The sequence below is a fragment of the Ranitomeya imitator genome, chromosome 1, assembly GCF_032444005.1.
Source record: "Ranitomeya imitator isolate aRanImi1 chromosome 1, aRanImi1.pri, whole genome shotgun sequence".
Lineage (NCBI taxonomy): Eukaryota > Metazoa > Chordata > Amphibia > Anura > Dendrobatidae > Ranitomeya > Ranitomeya imitator.
Genome location: NC_091282.1, coordinates 1,038,808,699 through 1,038,831,054, shown reverse-complemented (window position 1 = coordinate 1,038,831,054; position 22,356 = coordinate 1,038,808,699). Strand labels below are relative to the sequence as shown.

The following is a 22,356-nucleotide window of genomic DNA, read 5'->3' as shown; positions in this document are numbered from 1 at the left end:
ATGTTAGACTTAAGTCAGTGGGTAAATACTTGGGTTTCTCTGTGACCGCTACCTCATGAGAAAATTGCTAAATGAATAAATATGACTGACATTGTTTTTTTTTTAATTTAATCTGAAGCCCCTCTAAAACGCCAGTTAGAAATGTGCATGTGAATGAGGTGTTGCCTGCCAGTCCTGGGCAGTGTGGGGCAGCTGGCACTGCTGTCATTGCTCTCGGTGTGCCCCTGCAGCAGGTACCTCCTCCTCCTCCCTCCCCCTCTGCCTTTTGTTTTACTATCACAGGGAGACGGAGAGAACAATTTCCTGTTGACACCGGAATATTTAGAAAGTGCAGGGAAGGAGGGCAGGCGAGGAAGGCAGGCAGGCACGGAGGCAGCAGCGGTGCTGAGGAAGTTCCCCGGCAGCAGCGCTGGCAGGCGGGCAGGCTCTGGGGCTGCTGCATGCATGTTCACCCCGGGCAAAGTTTGGGTGCAGAGGCCGGCCTGCCTGTGTCATCAGGTGCACGGGCATCCAGGGCTGACACCGGCATCCAGGGCTGACACCGGCATCTAGTGGATGGATGGACATCGTGTAGGGATCGGCCGCACACACTGATCGCAGCTCCGGCCTCAGCTGCACGGTGAAGGCTGCTCTCCTGCCGAGGAGGAATGTGATTTTTCTGAGCCTCCAATGCTTTTCCCCTGTGCTGTCTGCTGATGGCTGAAGCCTGGCTGGAGGAAGAGGAGGAGGAGCTGAGGGACAGTGCTGGTGGCAACAGGAGACACAGGAGGTCCAACCTGACCCAGGCTGCAGGTAACCAGTGCCCTATGATGGAGCAATAGTGCCCTATGATGGAGCAGTGCCAATGTGGCAGCCTCTGCTCATCCTTCTGCATGGGACTAGTGATGGATGAGCCGGAGCACATGGTGACATAATCCTGTATCAGGCTGCAGCCGTTCCCCGGTGTATACACTGAATATTCATATAGACCATAGGATGCGATAGCTGCTGGGTGTCCGCCATGGGAATATCCTATCTCCTCCTAACACCGGCCTGGAGGCTGCGGCCTGACCCCATAATGGTGTGATCATTGTAGCCGACAGCTAATGAGGCCTCAGTAACTGAGAGGGAAGCCATACTGCGCTGCAGAATATGTCACCGCTATGGAAGGAAGAAAATCTATATAAGTAATATTGTTATTATCGTGATCATTGTAGCCGACAGCTAATGAGGCCTCAATAACGGATAGGGGAGTCATACTGCGCTGCAGGATATGTCACCGCTATGGAAGGAAGAAAATCTATATAAGTAATATTGTTATTATCGTGATCATTGTAGCCGACAGCTAATGAGGCCTCAGTAACTGAGAGGGAAGCCATACTGCGCTGCAGAATATGTCACCGCTATGGAAGGAAGAAAATCTATATAAGTAATATTGTTATTATCGTGATCATTGTAGCCGACAGCTAATGAGGCCTCAATAACGGATAGGGGAGTCATACTGCGCTGCAGTATATGTCACCGCTATGGAAGGAAGAAAATCTATATAAGTAATATTGTTATTATCGTGATCATTGTAGCCGACAGCTAATGAGGCCTCAATAACGGATAGGGGAGTCATACTGCGCTGCAGAATATGTCACCGCTATGGAAGGAATAAGATCTATATAAGTAATATTGTTATTATCGTGATCATTGTAGCCGACAGCTAATGAGGCCTCAATAACGGATAGGGGAGTCATACTGCGCTGCAGTATATGTCACCGCTATGGAAGGAAGAAAATCTATATAAGTAATATTGTTATTATCGCGATCATTGTAGCCGACAGCTAATGAGGCCTCAATAACGGATAGGGGAGTCATACTGCGCTACAGAATATGTCACCTCTATGGAAGGAATAGGATCTATATAAGTAATATTGTTGTTATCATGTTTATTGTAGCCGACAGCTAATGAGGCCTCAATAACGGATAGGGAAGCCATACTGCGCTGCAGAATATGTTGCCGATATGGAAGGCATAAGATCTATATAAGTAACATTGTTATTATCGTGATCATTGTAGCAGACAGCAAAGGAAGTATCTATAGTGGATAGGGGAGTCATACTGCGCTGCAGAATATGTCGCCGCTATGATAGAATGTAAGAAAGCCCAGAACTGGTGACGGTGATTCACTCTCGATGTGTACAATGCTCTTCTACATCATTTCTTACTGGACTATGGGGAATGTTTGACTATTCTGGCATAAATATTCTCTCTTGTATTTCCTCTTCTCTCGAGATGTTTGTCATTCTTCTCATTCTTCATTCTCCTTAGGTGAGAGCTTGTGTGTGTGTGTTTTTTTTTTTTTTTTTTTTTTTTTATACAAAATTACTTATTTACTGATCAGGAATTTGTAATCTCGGCCCGATGAGTTGTCACCCAGTTTTCTCAGAAACATACTTGGCTCTTTACATTGCTCACATACCCTGACGGACATTTCTAAAAGCAAAGCTTAAAGGGATATTCCGTCATCAGCAAATGTTCTGCTGTGTATAATGAAGAAACACAATGTTGCGTTATCAGTCCTCCCTGGTTCTTACATCCTCTGCTTGTTGTGATTTCAATAAGAAGCTTCATTATGGGAATAGAAACGTGGAGGTCGTGTCCCGGCCTCACGGTGGTCGTGTCCCGGCCTCACGGTGGTCGTGTCCCGGCCTCACGGTGGTCGTGTCCCGGCCTCACGGTGGTCGTGTCCCGGCCTCACGGTGGTCGTGTCCCGGCCTCACGGTGGTCGTGTCCCGGCCTCACGGTGGTCGTGTCCCGGCCTCACGGTGGTCGTGTCCCGGCCTCACGGTGGTCGTGTCCCGGCCTCAGGGTGGTCGTGTCCCGGTCTCACGGTGGTCGTGTCCCGGTCCCATGTTGACCGTACAGCTGTCAGACCTGGGTCTTGCCCTGCAATCATCACGTGGCCAAGACTCATTTCTATCCCCTCAAAGAAATCATTAAAACGTCTTAGGGTATGGGCACACGTTGCAGATTTCCTGCAGATGTGCTGCTTTTTTTTCTGCACAGAAACGCTGCAGATCTGCAAGTGGTTTACAGTACAATGTAAATCAATGGCAAAATAAAAATGCTGTGCTAATAATGCGGAAAAATCTGCACAGAAAACGCAGCAGATTAAAAAAAGGACCATGCCACTTCTTTGTGCAGAACTGCTGCGTTTCTGCACCCATTCCAGAATAGAAATCTGCAGGGGTAAAAAAAGGAAGAAATCTGCAACGTGTGCACATACCAAAAAAAGGTGCAGATTCTGACCTGGGTTTTCTGCCAAGAAATTCAGAATTCTCACAGAAAATTCCCCAGTCAAATCTGCAACGTGTGCACATAGCCTAAAATAACCACAACCAGAGATCTTAAGAACTTTGAGAAATTGATACAGTAAATGTATTGGAACAAAATGTCTACATTTCCTGTTACAGAAACATTGAGGCTTTGTTCATACTGTAGTCCGAGCCTTTGTTGGCAGATTGGTTGGAAATATAGCACTGCATGCCGCAGTATTCATCCCGACTAAATGACAAAAGTCCTATTGGACCTCATTAAGTCACCATTAGGCTTCATTAGTATCAATGATAATCCAGCTTCATTAGAGCTGTTTATAAGGAATCCACAATGAGGGTGTGATGGCTAATGATGTAGGCCTCATGTACCCATTGTAGTGTATGGAGCTGTTCACATGTCCGCATTTGTTGTTTTGTTTGTTTTTTTTGTGGTCCAAAAAAGAGGACGCTTCGAGGTAGCCGGGTGAGTATTTTAGTAACAGCGGGCGGGTGCACAAGGGGTGGTAGGGGGGAGGGGATAGGGATCTTTATTTTAAACACGAAAATTTAAAAAAAAAAGGATTTTTCATATCTTCTCTCCAGTGAACGCTGCTGGAGAGAAGATATGAATGGCGGCTTCAGCACCAGATGCAGGGGACAGCGCTTGTCTCTAGTGCTGTCTCCTGCACGCTCTGTGTGGTACCCAGTCGGCACACGGCTGCCGCACGTGTGCCACACTGATGTTCACGGTAAGCACGAGGACACGGATAATTCCGGTACCGATTTTTCCGGTACCGGAATTATCTGAACGTGTGAGACTGGCCGAAGTGTGTATGGGTGACATCAGTGTACGGTCCGTGTGCTCTCCATCATTAGCCTTGCAATGAATAGAAGGACCTTTGGTTTTTTTTTATTTTTTTTTTCATATAAAAAATAACTGACCAGATACTGATTGTAAAAATTGACAGACTGACCAAGTGCTGATGAAAATCTGATAAAACACTGAACGCCTAATCACTTTTTGCAGAAAAATCACTGAAGTCTGAATGAGGCCTTATTTCCAGGATCTTGGGCACCTCTTTAGGGAGCACATGTCATCTTCATGCAACAGTTATCATTAGTGGTGGTTTAAATTAGGCAGATAATGTGAACAATTGTCTACAGTATATGCATTGACATGTAACAGGACAGGCGCTTACATTTTCCTGGTGAGGTGGAGGGTTGAGGTACTTGGATCCAACAAGAGCCATCTTCAGACACAGCTGATAGTTTTGTTTTATTTTGATCCTCAACCTCTCCTTCCTAATCCTTCATCCGAAAAAGCTAAACCTTTTGGGGATAGAGATATCCACTACCATGTCAGAGTCTAGGTGCTGTGCTCTGAGTGACCTGCCTTCCATGCTTCCCAAGGCAGCTTCTGTATTCTAAATGTGGAGTGTGTGTCCCTGCCAGCTGAAATCCAAAGGGACCTTGTCATCAAAGAATGACTGTTCAAACCAAGTACAGGCGCTCAGTGCACCCTTGGTGTGGCCAAACAGTTCAGTGCACCTTCTCAACTACTTGTTTTCCCCTCTATCTCCACCTCCCTGTGATTCGCGCTCTAGTGTATTAAAGGGCCACTGTCACCCCCCTCCAGCCGTTATAAACTGAAAGAGCCACCTTGTGCAGCCGTAAAGCTGCATTCTACCAAGGTGGCTCTTTTAGTTTTTGGTGCTGTTATTCCCAAAATAAAGGTATTTATAATCTTGCCAAAATACCTTTCTTTAGACCTGGAGGCAGGTCTGAACCCACCTCTTTGAAGCGCCCAACTGCCGTCAGTCATATCTTCTGGGGCGCTGGTCGCCACCCCCTCAGCGCTGTTTTTCTCTGAAATCCGGCGCCTGCGCTGTTCTTTTTTGCCTGGGGCAGGCGCATTGAACATTGACTGTCTGACCTCACCTGCTGGGTTGCAGACTGCGCCAGTGCGGCCACCCTGCTACTGAATCCCCGCCCCGCAGTGTGTTATGCATTATGCACAGTGCGGGGCATACCTATCGTGTATGCGAGCCTTGTGTTCTAGCGCCCTCAACTGGCAGTTATTATTATTATTTATTTATATAGCACCATTAATTCCATGGTGCTGCACATGTGAAAAGGGGTTACATACAGGGTTATTTTACTGGGTTTATTGGTTACCTTTACAGGGTTACCTTACTTTCATAGGTATGATGGCGTGATGAAATCATTCGTCCACTGCTGAAATATTTACCCTGACTTTATATTGAAAATAAAATTGGAGAACACCATATCTAGCATGACCATTTTGATAAAAACTTCACTGCATAAAACTGCACGTCCATGGATAATGCCGCTATACTCTGTGGTGTGTGAAGCTGATCTTGGAGGCATTTCATTTTAAAAGAGAGTTCAAATTACAACAGTTAGAAGTGTTATTATTTCTACTGTTCCTAATGTTTTGTTTCGGAAAATGCACCAGGGAGATCATAGGAAAGTATTATCTAAATCTACAGCTTCATTTAGCAATCTCATTGTTTTCTAATTCACTGCATACTCAGTCTGAATAAATAGTTCAAGTTTTTCTCCCCAAATAGTGTAAGATTAGGCTGTGTTCACTAAAGTTCACCTGCATTCAGAGTTTTGTTTGTTTTTGTTTTTTTCAAGGTTTTTATAATTAACCTTGTAGCACTGTTCTTGCTGTCATTTTGGGGTGACCGCAGTGGAGTCTCAATGAACCCCAATATAAACATGCAGTGTTAGTTGCAGTAAGGGACCGCAGTGGAGTCTCAATGAACCCCAATATAAACATGCAGTGTTAGTTGCAGTAAGGGCTGTGGAGTCTATAAGCCAAGGTCCCGATCGCTCTATTTTTCTACACTCCAAACTCAGACTGACTTTTTCATAAATGGCCAATTACTATATGCAGTTGTACTTTACAATGTAAAAGCACGCCTGGCTTTTGTGTTTTTGAACAAAAGGGGAAAAAACCTCCTTAGGGCAATTTTATTTTTTTAGCCGCTTTCCCACTATCAATTTTTAGATTGATTTATTTTACTTAAACAGACACTGCCATTTCTTAATATATTGCAGTCATCTTATTTTATATAGAACTGTGCCCTTACAGTTGCTCTTTTTGCCTTTCTACCCAGTTAATTCTTCTGTTTTCCATTAGGACTGTGACATCACATGATTAAAAACTGACTAGCTGAATCCTTCTAAGCTCTATGTAGAAACAGGAGGTCAATTTTTCCCTGCGTGAGTCATAAGTTACTGCAAAAGTCTCTGCAGGGGGAATAGCAAGGTCAGGAGTTGAAGAGGGGAATGATTTATGCGGGGACAAGAGACTTCCTGTTTCTATAAAAAGCTGAAAACAATAAAGAAATTATTTTCTAGAAATTCAGATTGATCAGGTGTAAGTACACAATGCTATATAATATGATGACTTAAACAAAAAAGAGAAAGGAGTACCAAACCACCCGTAAATAAAATCTAATATTTATTGGTGACAAATCTAAAAGCATGTAGCATAAACATACAAGATAGTATTAAAAAAGTAAACCCTGGACAAACAGGTTAAAATGTGAAGGACACAAACAGAAAACAACCAAATTACATAGTGTAAACAGGACCATAGATGTATGGCATTATATATATCAACATCTAACACCGGTTACAGGGAGAGATCAAGGGTAAAAACCACATAAATCACCACAATTGTGGCCCACAAACTAGGTATCCCGAACTCAGTGTGATGTATGCCAGTCTAAGTAAAAGTATCTCACCAAGATAGGTCCGTGTACGTGGTTGAACGCAAGGGGCTGCTAGCAATACATGGAGCCGCACGCTCCGCTCCAGAGAGATGGTGGCAATGCCGGGTATTACCATGCGAGACCCTCGGACGTATTTCTCGCATGTGTAATCCCGGCCTAAAGGTACCGTCACACATAGCGACGCTGCAGCGATACCGACAACGATCCGGATCGCTGCAGCGTCGCTGTTTGGTCGCTGGAGAGCTGTCACACAGACAGCTCTCCAACGACCAACGATCCCGAGGTCCCCGATAACCAGGGTAAACATCGGGTAACTAAGCGCAGGGCCGCGCTTAGTAACCCGATGTTTACCCTGGTTACCATCCTAAAAAGTAAAAAAACAAACGCTACATACTTACCTACCGCTGTCTGTCCTCGGCGCTCTGCTTCTCTGGTCTGGCTGTGAGCTCCGGGCAGCCAGAAAGCAGAGTGGTGACGTCACCGCTCTGCTTTCCGGCTGACCGACGCTCACAGCCAGAGCAGGAGGAGAGCAGAGCACAGCGCTGGAGGACAGACAGCTGTAGGTAAGTATGTAGCGTTTGTTTTTTTACTTTTAGGATGGTAACCAGGGTAAACATCGGGTTACTAAGCGCGGCCCTGCGCTTAGTAACCCGATGTTTACCCTGATTACCAGCAAAGACATCGCTGAATCGGTGTCACACACGCCGATTCAGCGATGTCTACGGGGAGTCCAGCGACGAAATAAAGTTCTGGACTTTCTTCCCCGACCAGCGATCTCCCAGCAGGGGCCTGATCGCTGCTGCCTGTCACACTGGACGATATCGCTAGCGAGGACGCTGCAACGTCACGGATCGCTAGCGATATCGTCTAGTGTGACAGTACCTTAACACTTCCAGAGATAATGGCCTTTTTATTTAGCGCTATTGTTTTTGCCAAGGATGCTTGGCTTATAGAATAATAATGCAGAGTAGACTAAAGATACGACCCCAAAGCATTCCGTGAACCATGATCATAGAAATTGGCGCCAAAGAAAAAGACCTATATCTCTGAAGCCATATGGTTGATTTAAAAAAAAAAAAAAAAAAAAACACTACAAAACACTTAGGCCGGGATCACACATGCGAGAAATACTACCCGAGTCTCGCATGTTAATACCTGGCATTGCCGTCACTCAGGAGCGGAGTGTGCAGCTGCATGTATTGCTATGCGGCCGCGCTCTCCGCTCCTGAGTGACGGCAGCAGTGCCGGGTATTAACATGCGAGACTCGGCCATATTTCTCGCATCTGTGATGCCGGCCTTAAGGGAACAACGAGATTAAAATCAGAGCAGAGACTAGCCACTTTTCACCAGGTGACAGGTCCTTTTTAAGGCTGCAATCACACATATGCATGCCGTGGTCCATGATGTACGGAACATTCACAAGTCTCCTGACCCAAACTCAACAGTTTCATAGTCCTAGGCATAAATGAGGCTATTGGGTTCAGGTCACGAGACCTGCGGCCACGACCCACAGGTGTGAATAAAGGCTGTGTTTTTTTGTTTGTTTTTGTTTGTTTTTTTTACATGGATTAGTTAATACGTTGCGGTAAAACAAAAATCAGGTTCCTATTTTCTGACTTTTCTCATGGGAATTTTTCCTTTCTAAGGCCTGTCCCACACGTCCAGATAATTCCGGTACCGGAAAAATCGGTACCGGAATTATCCGTGTCCGTGTGCTCACGTGGCACATCAGTGTGGCACACGTGCGGCATCCGTGTGCCGCCTGTGTGCCGACTGGGTACCACACGCACCGTGCAGGAGACAGCGCTACAGTTAAGCGCTGTCCCCTGCATCTGGTGCTGAAGCCGCCATTCATTTCTTCTCTCCAGCAGCGTTTGCTGGAGAGAAGATATGAAAAATCTTTTTTTGTTTTTTTTTGGTGTTTAAAAAAAGATCCCTGTCCCCAACCCCCTCCCACCCCCTGTGCGCCCCCCCCCCCCCCTTCCCGCTGTTAATAAAATACTTACCCGGCTCCCTCGCTGCTTTCTTTCCTCGCCGCAGCTTCTCCTGTATGAGCGGTCACGTGGTGCCGTCCATTACAGTGATGAATATAGGGGTGGAGCCGTGACAGACGTGACAGGCATCGGAATGTGAGTATGTACTGTTTTTTTTTTTTTTTATCTTTTACAATGGTAACCAGGGTAAATATTGGGTTACTAAGCGCTGCCCGCGCTTAGTAACCCGATATTTACCCTGGTTACCTGGGGACTTCGGCATCGTTGAAGACAGTTTCAACGATGCCGAAGTCTTTCCCCTGATCGTTGGTCGCTGGAGAGAGCTGTCTGTGTGACAGCTCCCCAGCGACCACACAACGACTTACCAACGATCACGGCCAGGTCGTATCGCTGGTCGTGATCGTTGGTAAGTCCTTTAGTGTAACGGTACCTGTAGTATAGCAGTTTCACAAACAGTACCATAAGAAATATAATTGATTACTATTTTAGAAAGTTGTGTATTTTTGCATTTAGGAAGCAATTAGTCAAATGGTGAAAGGTATACAGAGCCTTAACCCCTTCATGACCTTGGGATGCTCCGTTTTTCCGTGTTTGTTTTTCGCTCCCCTCCTTCCCAGAGCCATAATTTTATTTTTCTGTCAATATGGCCATGTAAGGGCTTATTTTTTGCGAAACAAGTTGTACTTTTGAACGACATCATTGGTTTTAGCATGTCGTGTACTAGAAAACGAGAAAAAAATTCCAAGTGCGGTGAAATTGCAAAAACAGTGCAGTCCCACACTTGTTTTTTGTTTGGCTTTTTTGCTAACTTCACTAAATGCTAAAACTTATTTTTATCTAAGTGGTGAAAAAAAATTCCAAACTTTGCTAAAAAAAAAAAAAAAGTGCCATTTTCCGATACCCGTAGCGTATCCATTTTTCATGATCTGGGGTCGTTCTTTTGATCGCCCATTATTGCATTTTAATGCAATGTCGCGGCGACCCAAAAAAACGTAATTCTGACGTTTCAATTTTTTTTTTCGCTACGCTGTTTAGCGATTAGGTTAATGCTTTTTTTTATTGATCGGGCGATTCTGAACGCAGCGATACCAAATATGTGTAGGTTTGATTTTTTTTTTAATTTTTTTTTTTTTATTGATTTATTTTGAATGGGGCGAAAAGGGGGTGATTTAAACTTTTATATTTTTTTTTCACATTTTTTTTTGTACTTCTTTTTTACTTTTGCCATGCTTCAATAACCTCCATAGGAGGCTAGAAGCTGGCACAACTCGATCGGCTCAGCTACATAGCAGCGATCATTAGATCGCTACTATGCAGCAGAAATGCAGGTGTGCTATGAGCGCGGACCACAGGGTGGCGCTCACAGCTACCGGGAATCAGTAACCATAGAGGTCTCAAGGACCCCTATGGTTACTATACAGAAGCATCGCTGACCCCCGATCATGTGACAGGGGTCAGCGATGCGCTCATTTCCGGCCGGAAGTGCCGGTTAAATGCCGCAGTCAGCGTTTGACTGCGGCATTTAACTAGTTAATATCGGCGGGTGAATCTCAATTTCACCCGCCGCTATTGCGGGCACATGTCAGCTGTTCAAAACAGCTGACATGTCCCGGCTTTGATGCGGGCTCACCGCCGAAGCCCGCATCAAAGCGGGGGTTCTGACCTCGGACGTACTATCCCATCCGAGGTCAGAAAGGGGTTAAAGGGAACCTGTCACCCCCAAAATCGAGGGTGAGCTAAGCCCACCAGCATCAGGGGCTTATCTACAGCATTTTGCAATGCTGTAGATAAGCCCCCGATGTAACCTAAAAGATGAGAGAAAGAGGTTATATTATACTCACCTGGGCGGTCCGATCCGGTGGGCGTCGCGGTCTGGTCCGGGGCCTCCCATGTTCATAGGATGACGTCCTCTTCTGGTCTTCACGCTGCGGCTTCGGCGCAGGCATACTTTGTCTGCCCTGTTGAGGGCAGAGCAAAGTACTGCAGTGCGCAGGCACCGGGAAAGGTCAGAGATGCCCAGCGCCTGCGCACTGCAGTACTTTGCTCTGACCTCAACAGGGCAGGCAAAGTACGCCTGCGCCGGAGCCGCAGTGTGAAGACCAGAATAGGACGTCATCTGATGAAGATGGGAGGCGCCGGACCGAACCTCGACCCCCATCGGACCGGACCAGGACCGGGACCGCCCCTGGGTAAGTATAATCTAACCTCTTTTTCTTATCTTTCAGGATACATCAGGATGGAATATAGGCTGAACTGGATGGACAAATGTCTTTTTTCGGCCTTACTAACTATGTTACTATGTTACTATGTTACATCGGGGGCTTATCTATAGCATTACAGAATGCTGTAGATAAGCCCCTGATGCTGGTGGGCTTAGCTCACCCTCGATTTTGGGGGTGACAGGTTCCCTTTAAGCAAATTATGCATTGCTGTTAACTCAGAGCTGAGGCTCAAGTAAGAAAGCTCCCCGTAGTCCTTACACTGAAAAAAAATATATATTTTTTTTATCGGTATAATTACTAAAAGAATATAGCATCTTTCCAATATGAGGGTCAGGCATGCAGCAGTCTGTACCTCAGCTTCTTAGATATCTATAAAATTGACTTGAGGGAAGATTTGTATACCATGCAGTAGTGATTAGCGAACGTACTCGGATAAAGTGGTACACTCATGTGCTGATCGTATTCGAGCGCGCCAAATATACTCTATGTTCGAGTCGCCGCAGCTGCATGTCTCGTGGCTGTTTGACAGCCGCAATACATGCAGGGTTTGCCTAATAACTGGTTTGTCGTGTGATGGCTGTGACACTGCTGTTAATTTCGTCCTACTCTTAGAATTTCTAATTAAAAATTATATACATTTCTCTTCATGTTTTCAGCTACTTTACAGAATATATCAAAAAATGAACATTGATCTGTTCTAAAAAAAATAGCAGTGTCTGCATTTGTCTTTACAAACTCACAATATGTACTATTTTTTGTGTGGACTGAGCATTCCTGGGAATCACTAACCTAATATTTAGTTGAATACCCACATCTACTGTATGTTGCGTTGAGTCAACCAACTTACGGCCCCTGTCACTGTTAATCCAGCCCAGGATGCTTCGACTACATCCCACCATTTTTTGGCATTTGGTGCCTCAGAAACAGCATTTTTAATGTCACCCCACAAGTGTTCTATCAGATCAAGGTTTGGGAATTGGGATGGCCACTCCACAACCTCAACTTTATAGGACTGGAACCAAGATTTTGCTCATTTACTGATGTGTTTAGGGTCATTGTCTTGTTGAAACATCCATTTCAAGGGCATGTTCTCTTGAGCGTAAGGCAACATCACCTGTTCAAGTATTTTTAATATATGCAAACTGGTCCATGATACCTGGTATGTGGTAAATATGTCCGGCTCTATAGTAAGGGAAACCTGCCCATATCATGATGCTGGCACCACCATGCTTCACTGTCTTCAGAGTGTACGGTGACTTGAATGCAGAGATTGGGGGTCTTCTGACCAACTGTCTGCAGCCCTTGGACTCAAAAAGAACAATTTTACTTTCATGAGGGTATGTGTCCACGGTCCGTAATCACAGCGCTTTGAACCGAGCGGAAAACCCATCGCCGCAAGGTAAACAGACATGCTGCGGTCTAAAAAGACACGCCGCATGTCCGTTAACGCAGGGCCGCTGGATGCATGTTCGCACGCGCAGTAGAGACGGGATTTCATAAAATCCCCTCCACTATGCTGTAACATCTGGATTCTGCGGGTTGAACGCTGCGGCTGTACGCATCCGCATTTAATCCAGATGTAATACTGAACGTGGACACATACCCTAAGTCCACAAAATGTTTCTCCATTTCTCTTTAGGCGAGTGTCATGCTGCTGCGGTGCAGTATAGCGCAACCTTCACCAGAGGGAGCCTGAGAGGGAAGTGAGACTGCGTACACAGAGAAGCACCACAGAGCAGCAGCAGCACAGGCGCCACCAAGTGGCGAGAGAGTGGTCAAACAAGCCGAGTCAATAACAGAGGCAGAAGTACACATGGTCAGGAACAAGCCAGGAGGTTCAGCAACGGTCAGGAGCGGATAAGACAAAGTTAGAAGGCAGATGCAAGTCCGAATACAAGCCAAGTGAGAAACCAGAGAATCAAATTGACAAACAGGGACACGCTGGGAAAAGGGCAGACAGTGAGTCAACAGACACGGGGAAAGTCAGGGATCAGAGCAGGACAAATCGAGGACTACCAGTCAGGTTCACACACCGAAGGCAGAGCTATAGCTAACAACACCAGCAGGATTGTATCGGAACTAAATAGCAAACCTGAACCCAGAATGAAGCAGAGCAAAGTTAACCCTTGACATGATCCGCCCGGAAAAAGGGCAAACAGTATTAAAGGGAACCTGTCACCTCAAATTGGTGGGATATGTAAATGCCTTTTTTCTGGTCCGATGGTCGGCGGTTCATCTTCATTTCTCCACCCCATCCGTCCCTGTTGTCCGCAATATATTGGAGAATTAGAGTACTTGTCCTCCATAGTTCGTGCTTAGCAATGCAATCTTCGCTCGCGTACGAGCGGGCAAAGCCGAAAAGCATTAGTGCGCCCGCGCATTATGTCCCGGAAGTATTTCGCTGTGTTCTGGGACATAGTGCGCGAGCGCATGCGCAGTAATGCTTTTCAGCCTTGCCCGCAGTTGGGCAAAGCATACTGCGCGAGCGAAGATTGTATTGCGCACTCGCAAACTCGTGGGACTTTGTGGGGACTTCTTGCTATGAGATTAGCTTCACACAGGCGTCTTCTAAGGCTGCCGTAACACTAGCAGTATTTGGTCAGTATTTTACATCAGTATTTGTAAGCCAAAACCAGGACTGGGTGATAAATGCAGAAGTGGTGCATGTGTTTCTATTATACTTTTCCTCTAATTGTTCCACTCCTGGTTTTGGCTTACAAATACTTATGTAAAATACTGACCAAATACTGCTAGTGTGACGGCAGCCTAACTCTCACAGTAATCACAGGTAACTTGAGACTGTCTTTGATCATCCTGGAGCTGATCATTGGCTGAACCTTTGCCATTCTGGCTATTTTTCGATCCATTCAAACGGTAGTCTTCCGTTTTCTTCTACATCTCTCTGATTTTTGGCTTACCATTTTAAAGCATTGCATGTCATTTTAGCTGAACAGCCTAACATTGTCTGCACTTCTTTATAAGTTTTACCCTCTCCTATCAAATTTTTAATCAAAGTACGCTTTTCTGAATCATGTTTCAAACGACCCATATTTCTCAGGCTTTCAAGGAGAAATGCATGTACAACATGTCCTAGCTTCACCCTTGAATAAGGGCCACCTGATTCACACCTGTTTCTTCACAGAATGACTGACCTCACTAACTGAACTCCACTCTGCTATTATTTTGACTACACTCACTTTCAACTAATTATTCTAATACACAGACTCAAAAACATGGCAGATCATGAATGCGGAGTCTGTTGGTTTTCTTACAATCCACTGCACCAACTCGTAAATTGTTTGACATTTGATAATATAAATTATACCAAGGACCGTGATTAATTTGAACACTACTGTAAGGCTAAAGTAAAAAAGATGACCATAAACAATAAATCACTTTTGTTTGCCATACTTAAAATTCAGTTTTCCTTCAATGCTACATGATTTATGTGCAGGGTTGAAAATCATGTTTATACAATGGTGAGCTCTTGAGTCTTATCTCAAGCTGTCTGCAAGGTTGTCTGGTATTTTTTAACAGCTATTTAGTAATAATTTACCAAGGATCAATTGGATAATCTCAGTGGATTTTTTTCCTGCTTGTGGAACGAAGTGTTAACTGTTTGTACCTACTGTATCATGGCTGTCATTGCAATTAAATTGTAAGCTACAAAGACAATTGAAAGTTGGTCCTCCACTTTTCTGCAGACATCAAGGATTTGTGTGTCCTGAACCTAACTGTTGTGTTCTAAGCTGCCCAGGAATGAAGGCCCCCATACACATTAGATGGCTGTTAGCTGAGCGATGCTTCAGCTGATAGTTTATAAAGGCACGGATGATTGACCTCGTGGAGACCAAAACATCACTGCCTGCGTTGAGAAACACGTGATGGTGTCTCCGCAGCTCCTCTACATGCATTTGCATATTTGGGGGCAGTGTTCTGGATCACTGCGTTGAGAAACACGTGATGGTGTCTACGCGGTGTTGGATGTTTTGGTCTCCACGAGGTCAATCATCTGTGCCTTTATAGACTTTTTACTAGGCACTGCTCCTGATAGCCAGTTTCCTACTCCACACTGATGAGGGGCAAAAACCCCGAAACAGCTGTCTGTGGATGGATACCATGCTTGGCATAGGTGGTTTTTCTTTATTGGATGTTTTCCTTCATTGGATGCTGCCCTTCCCTTGGTTGTTCCTTCCCGGGGAAAGGCCTGGCTATTCACTGCCTGTGTTGAGAAACACGTGATGGTGTCTCCGCAGCTCCTCTACATGCATCAGCTGATAGTTTGGCTGGCCGCCATCTTAGCAGTCCCTCCCATACGTAGGAGCGCTTGTTTGGCAGAGTGCTCTTGAGTCCTCTATAAGATAGCCACCGATTGATATAAGTGGCAGATGTTTATCTTCAAGAGAAAAATGTGATCGACACGCTGAAATCGGACATGCCAGGTTGACAACTTCCCCAAGAATTAGTTGACCTCATATGCACTAGTGTACATGAACCTGTTGATATTTCCCTCTTCATGAGTAAAGCTGTTCTTCAATGTCTCCTTTTTCACCTGCCTTCCTTCCACCACCTGTTAGGCCATGTTCACACGTTGCGTCGGGTCCCTGCGGGTTCTCCCGCAGCGGATTTGATAAATCTGCAGGGCAAACCCGCTGCGGTTATCCCTGCAGATTTATCACGTTTTGTCCTGCGGTTTCCGCTGTGGGACTTCCTACTATTGATGCTGCATATGCAGCAATATGCAGCATCAATAGTAATGTTAAAAATAATAAAATAATTATATACTCACCCTCTGACGTCCCGATCTCCTCGGCGGCGGTCCGGTTCCAAAGATGCTGTGCGAGAAGGACCTTCGTGACGTCACGGTCATATGACTGCGACGTCACCGCTGGCCCTGCTCACACAGCAACCCAGACTGGACGGCTGCGTGCAGCGCTGAGAGGTGAGTATAACATTATTTTTTATTTTAATTCTTTTTTTAACCACAAATATGGTTCCTGGGGCCTGGAGGAGAGTCTTCTCTCCTCCACCCCGGGTATTACCCGCACATTATCCGCTTACTTCCCGCATGGTGGGCACAGCCCCATGCGGGAAGTAAGCGGATCAATGCATTCCTAAGGGTGCAGAATCGCTGCGATTCTGCACAAAGAAGTGACATGCTGCGGGTTATAAACCGCTGCGTTTCTGCGCGGTTTTTCCCGCAGCATGTGCACAGCGGTTTGCGGTTTCCCATTGGTTTACATGTTACTGTAAACGCAATGGAAACTGCTGCGGACCCGCAGCATCAAAATCGCCGCGGTAAAAACCGCAAAGTGTGTACATAGCCTTAGGGGAATCCCTTTGCCACCAAGGTCATTTCCTACGTTCTTCAAAGGGTGCAAACCAATATCTCTAGAAACCATGTGCAAGCTCTTACAAGTTTAGTTATTTTTTTTTATATCAAAGAACTTAGGCCCTTAAAGCTGTTTTAATTAAAGTCTAAATTCACACACCTCATTTAAAGGTGTTTTCACAATGTTTAGGTAAATTGTTTTGACAGTTGGTGTGTTTATTTTATTTTTTTCTACTAAAACACAGCATGCTCGGGGTTTATTTTTTTAGGGCCTTTTCCCTATAGAATGTTCACAAGTTTTCCTGTAATCCCATGGCAATAAAATTCCTAATATAATGTATAAGGCCATGTTAAAATAATGCAGTCATGCTGTTTGTTTTATTTTTTGCCATGATTTTCCAAAACTTTGCATTTAACGTAGCAATTTTGCCACAAATTCAGAACACCCCATATTTGAAGTGTGTGAACATGTCAAAAGAGGTAGGTCTCCGTTTGATTAATGTGGAACATTTAATAAACACACCTCTTGATTAGTTTGGCCAGAGTTTTAGATATATGAATTGTGCCACTGAATTTTGCCTGTGTAAAATGTTAAAGGGAACCTGTCACCCCCAAAATCGATGGTGAGGTAAGCTCACCGTCATCAGGGGCTTATCTACAGCATTCTGTAATGCTGTAGATAAGCCCCCGATGTAACCTGAAAGAGGAGAAAAAGAGGTTAGATTATACTCACCCAGGGGCAGTCCCGCTGTGGTCCGGTCAAAAGGGTGTCTCAGGTCCACTCCGGCGCCTCCCATCTTCATTCCATGACGTCCTGTTGAGGGCAGAGCAAAGTACTGCAGTGCGCAGGCGCCGGGCCTCTGACCTTTCCGGCGCCTACGCACTGCAGTACTTTGCTCTGCCCTCAACAGGGCAGACAAAGTACGCCTGCGCCGGAGCTGCGGCGTGAAGACCAGAAGAGGACGTCATGGAATGAAGACGGGAGGTGCTGTTCCGGACCTGAGACACCCATCAGAGCAAGACCGCCCCTGGGTGAGTATAATCTAACGTCTTTTTCTCCTCTTTCAGGTAACATCGGCGGCTTATTTACAGCATTACAGAATGCTGTAGATAAGCCCCTGATGACGGTGAGCTTACCTCACCATCGATTTTGGGGGTGACAGGTTCCCTTTAAGGAGACAAGAATGCAGTGATTTGTAAATCTTCTATAGCCATGTGATATTCACAACAGAGCATAAAACACAACAGAGCATAAAACACAGATCAGAAAGTGAAAGTTAGATGTTGTCCAATTCCTTTGAAAAAGTTAACTCCTTTTAGAAATTGAGAGCAACACATCTCAGAAATGCGTGGACAGGGCCATGTCTACTATTTCGTAGCAGCCCCTATTCTGTTTACAGCCGTCTGTAAATGTCTGGGAAGTGACTGAGGAGACCAATTGCTGGGGTGTTGGGATAGGAATCTTGTCCCATTCTTGTCGGATGTAGGATTCTAGCTGCTCAACAGTCCTGGGTCTTCTTTTCTAAATGTTTCTTTTCATAATGTGCAAATGTTTGCTATTGTTGAAAGATCTGGGTTACAGGTGGTCAGTTCGTTACCCAAAGACTTCCTCTGTGAAGCCATGCTGTTGGGATGGATGCAGTATGTAGTTTAGAATTGTCTTGCTGAAATATGCACGTCCTTCCCTAAAATACATGTTGTCTGTATGAGAGTATGTTGTGCAGATAACAAGCTGGATGGTCCCTTTTCTCCAGGACACTGGGTTCTTGGTTTTCCATTTTGCGTCAGTTCATTTTATATGAGCTTTGGCCCAGATCAGATCTGGATCATGCTGATCTATGCTATTCTGCATGATGGAGCTTGTCACTTGAATTTTTCAATTACACAACAATCTGCATTCACAGACAATGATTTCTGGAAGTACTCCTGAGCCCATGCAGTGAGTTTCATGACCGAATCATGTATGTTTTCAGTGCAGTCCTGCCTGAGGATCCTTGGATCACGAGAATCCATTATTGACATTCTGCCTAGTTCCTTGCGCATGTGGATTTCTCCAGAGACTCTGAATCTTTTTGATATTTTGTATTGTAGATGGTCGCATATTAACTGTTGGAATTTTATGTGTAAGAACATGTTTTGTTTTTTTTTTTTAAATTGTTCCACAATTTTTAGACACCGTTGTTCAGATTGGTGAGCCTCTGACCATCTTTGATGGGAGTTTGTACTGATTGGTGGTCATTTAAATGCATGTTTAGGCAGGCAGGCCAAAGTCAAAGATAGATCACACAGTGTACAGAGGCTGCCATGGATCTCTACAGTGTGAGTCCTCTTTACACACAACAATGCACCGTCAGGAACAATCATTTTTTTTGTGTGTGTGTTGCGCAAATGATAATTTAACCTAATGAAGGAACGTTTTTCATTATAACCATTTACACTTCCAGCCTTTTGTTGACCATGTCCCAACTTTTTTGAGATGTTGCTGCCATCAATTTCTAGGAGTTCATTTTTTCAGTTGAAATGCGAAAATGTACAACATTCATCTTCTGATATGTTTATGTTCAATTGTGAATAAAATTTAGCTTTAAGAAATTTCCAAATCATTGCTTTCTTGTTTTTCTTTTTATGTTATGCATAGTCCAAACTTTTTTGGAATTGGAGTTGTATAGCGAGCCATTGACGGTATCCAGAATTTTTCAAATAATATTTGTATCTGGTGATGAACAGCTCTCATTCTGTGAATATTGTGAATATTGTACCTAGAAATTATTTCATATGCCACCCACTTTAAGTTTAGAATTTGAGTGGTCATGATGGTTCATTTATGTAGCTTGGTTCTCCTTGTATCTTCTGGTTATTACAATTGTCAAGCTTATTGGTGATGATTTACTTTCTTGTAGATACATGTGTCAGAACCTCCGCTTTCGAGCAGAGTTGCTGACAAAGGTATGAGGATATTCTGGCCGATCAGGTTGTAGACTATACAATGAGACTACACCCATAAACATGAGTCACTCCATATTCTGATACTAAAGATATGAAATTGGAAACTTTACACCTGCTTTTTATGTCAACATGTATCACAATAGTTTCCAGGACATAGAGTATCATGGTGAAACTACACTTGATGAACTCAGGTTTTTGGACTGCGATGATGATGCTTCACATTCACGTACGTCAGGGAATCGCCAGTCTACCAACTCCCCTATACGACTATATTAATAGAATTCACCTTTATACAAATGGGTGTGTACCAATAAAAGAGTCGGAAAGTAAGTATGGAAAAACTAGTTCTAACCTTGTACATTTTTCGGTGAATTTCCATTTAATCTTGGTGTAGAGCATCAGATTAAAGGCTCTTATACACATAAGACTAGTATCAACAGGTTCTAATATGTATGATGGCCCCAGCCAACTGATCGTCTGGTGAGATATTAATGGCGCATGTCTGATTCTGGACTGCTGGTCACATCGTAATTTGAAGATAAGTCATCGTCCAGTGTGTCAGTTCGATAACACAGGAGCGCTCAGCCAAGCGTCATTAAGCCAACAGCCATTTAATGTTTATAGCCAACTTTAGACTGTTGTGGGTCAGTTTGGGTCGTAGATTGGTTGATAAGAGAACCCTGCTTCCCTGTTATTGGATTGTCCCCACTTGAAAGGCAAAAGTTGTATATAAGTGAAAAGCTGTTTGTGCCTGTGTGGCTGATTTAGTATGGGTACTTTAGGCTACGTTCACATTAGCGTTGCGCCGCTGTTGCGTCGGCGACGCAGCGGCGACGCGCCCCTATGTTTAACATAGGGGACGCGTGCGTTTTTTGGGTGGCGTTTTTCGCCACGTGCGTCGTTTCCGACGCTAGCGTCGGACGCAAGAAAATGCAACAAGTTGCATTTTCTGTGCGTCCGATTTTCGTCAAAAACGACGCACGCGTCGCAAAACGCGCGCGTTTTTGCGCGCGTTTGCGCGCGTTTTAACATGCGTCGCGCGTTGCGTCGCCGACGCAGGGCGGCGCAACGCTAATGTGAACGTAGCCTTAGACGGAAGAAGTTTCATCCTCTGAGAGCAGATAGAATTTGGCACTGGCTCTATGTCTGTGGTGACACCTAACCAGGATTCCTGACACCAAAACTTTCCATCAGGGCTAATTTTATATGGAATGCGTTAGTAGACAAGGAGCAAAGTGGGAGGCCCCTGCTCACAAATTTTAGACTAGTGATCTTTGTAAATGTCAAAACGTCTATATAAAAAAAAACAAAAAAACATATCTTTATGCATGTTATACCGGAATTTCTTTGCCAAAAATACTGCAATGGCATATAAGATTTCCATGCAAAACCCATAGCTCTTCAGTGCCCAAATAATACGTCCATACAAAGTCTAAATAATAGTCTCTGTATACTGTGATATGTATGGTGTATACATACAGTACTACTATTTTTTACAAAATAAAACTACTGTAACACCAGTATTACTGCATGCCTCCACTACTCACTACCCGGAAGCGACACTGACTTACCTTCCAAGCCACCTTGCCATGTCCCCTGCGCAGTCTCCTGTGTCACAGGGTCTGCGGATGCCACATAGGCTTCCTGGCAGCGCTTTTAGGGCGCGCTCCTTGTTTCTTAAAGAGACAGCGAGCACACTCCTAATGTATATGTCTCCAGCCAATAGCTGGGAGGCACTTAGTAATTAAAGCACATCCACCTATTGGGAGGTGCCTGAGCAACATTAGCGTTTAGTTGGTTTGCTTAGACCGTTGCAACGTCCCTGTTCCTGTATCCATCTTGTATCCAGAAGATGTGCGATCTGAACAAACACCAGTAACTAGCCCAGTCTGAACCAGTACCTTCACCTGCTATCATCCTGTCAAATACCTGTTCCAGAATCCGCTCTGTCTGAACCAGCACCAGTGTCCGTCCTGTCTGTGAATCAGAATGTGCTCTGTCTGGACTAGCTTCAGCATTTGGTCCATCTTTGCCTCCCTATTCCCTGTGCACATTGCTGCTGTTCCAGGGTCTGTCCTGGAATAGCCCCTGGCAACCACTTGTGGCTCAAGTCTAACTAAACCAGCAGGAGCTCTAGTGAAGAACTAAGTGACCACTTGGTTACACCTCTTCAGGGTCCCCATGGTCCATGGCGCAGTTTCTCCACACCCACATACATCACAAGTACCTTTCTGTGTCCAAGTAATACCTCTCAACAGTCTGAATAGTGAATATTGTATCACTATGATGAAAGAGCTAAAATGGCTAACCTAGAGTGCATTATCATGGCAGATACTAACCTGTAGCACCCATGTTCCAGAACCCGCTGCCTATGGTGTGTAAACCGAGGACCCCAGCAACCATGGTTCCCATGATCAGGTCACAAGATTTACCCATCTTGTGAGCCATAAATCCATTACCTGCTGATTACACAATTGACACCTTGATCAACGGAGGGTCTGGAAGTGGGGCCCTTACATGCCAGATTTCACCATTTTAGAGTTTACATGGGTCCACTGTAATGATGGTTGATTGATCCATTAGGACTAAATGGAAAGTGGAGCATATCTTGTGTAATTGCTCAGCTAAAGGGCTCACTCACACCAACCTATTTTCCATCCAAGTGTGATCTGACAAAACATCGGCTAGCACTCAGCCCAATATTAGTCTATGGGGTCATGTACCTGCCCGAGTTTCATCTCATCCAAACACACTTTGCCATGCAAATTAATAAGTGCATGCAAATCATCAGACTATACTAGGATGACCCATGA

The 22,356-nt window shown here is 44.8% G+C and overlaps 1 protein-coding gene across 2 annotated transcripts in view; it reads left to right on the top strand.

Annotated features, from left to right (window-relative positions):
- Nucleotides 1–322: 322 nt before the first annotated feature.
- Nucleotides 323–22,356, top strand: part of SH3D19 (SH3 domain containing 19) — a 174,082-nt gene continuing 152,048 nt past the window's right edge. Inside the window, exon 1 of one of the 2 annotated variants that reach the window (XM_069744059.1) lies at nt 323–792. In XM_069744059.1, coding sequence (XP_069600160.1) covers nt 696–792 — 97 coding nt within the window. In that variant the 5' untranslated portion in view covers nt 323–695. The remainder of the gene's footprint in view (nt 793–22,356) is intronic. The other variant, XM_069744058.1, reaches the window with a different exon arrangement.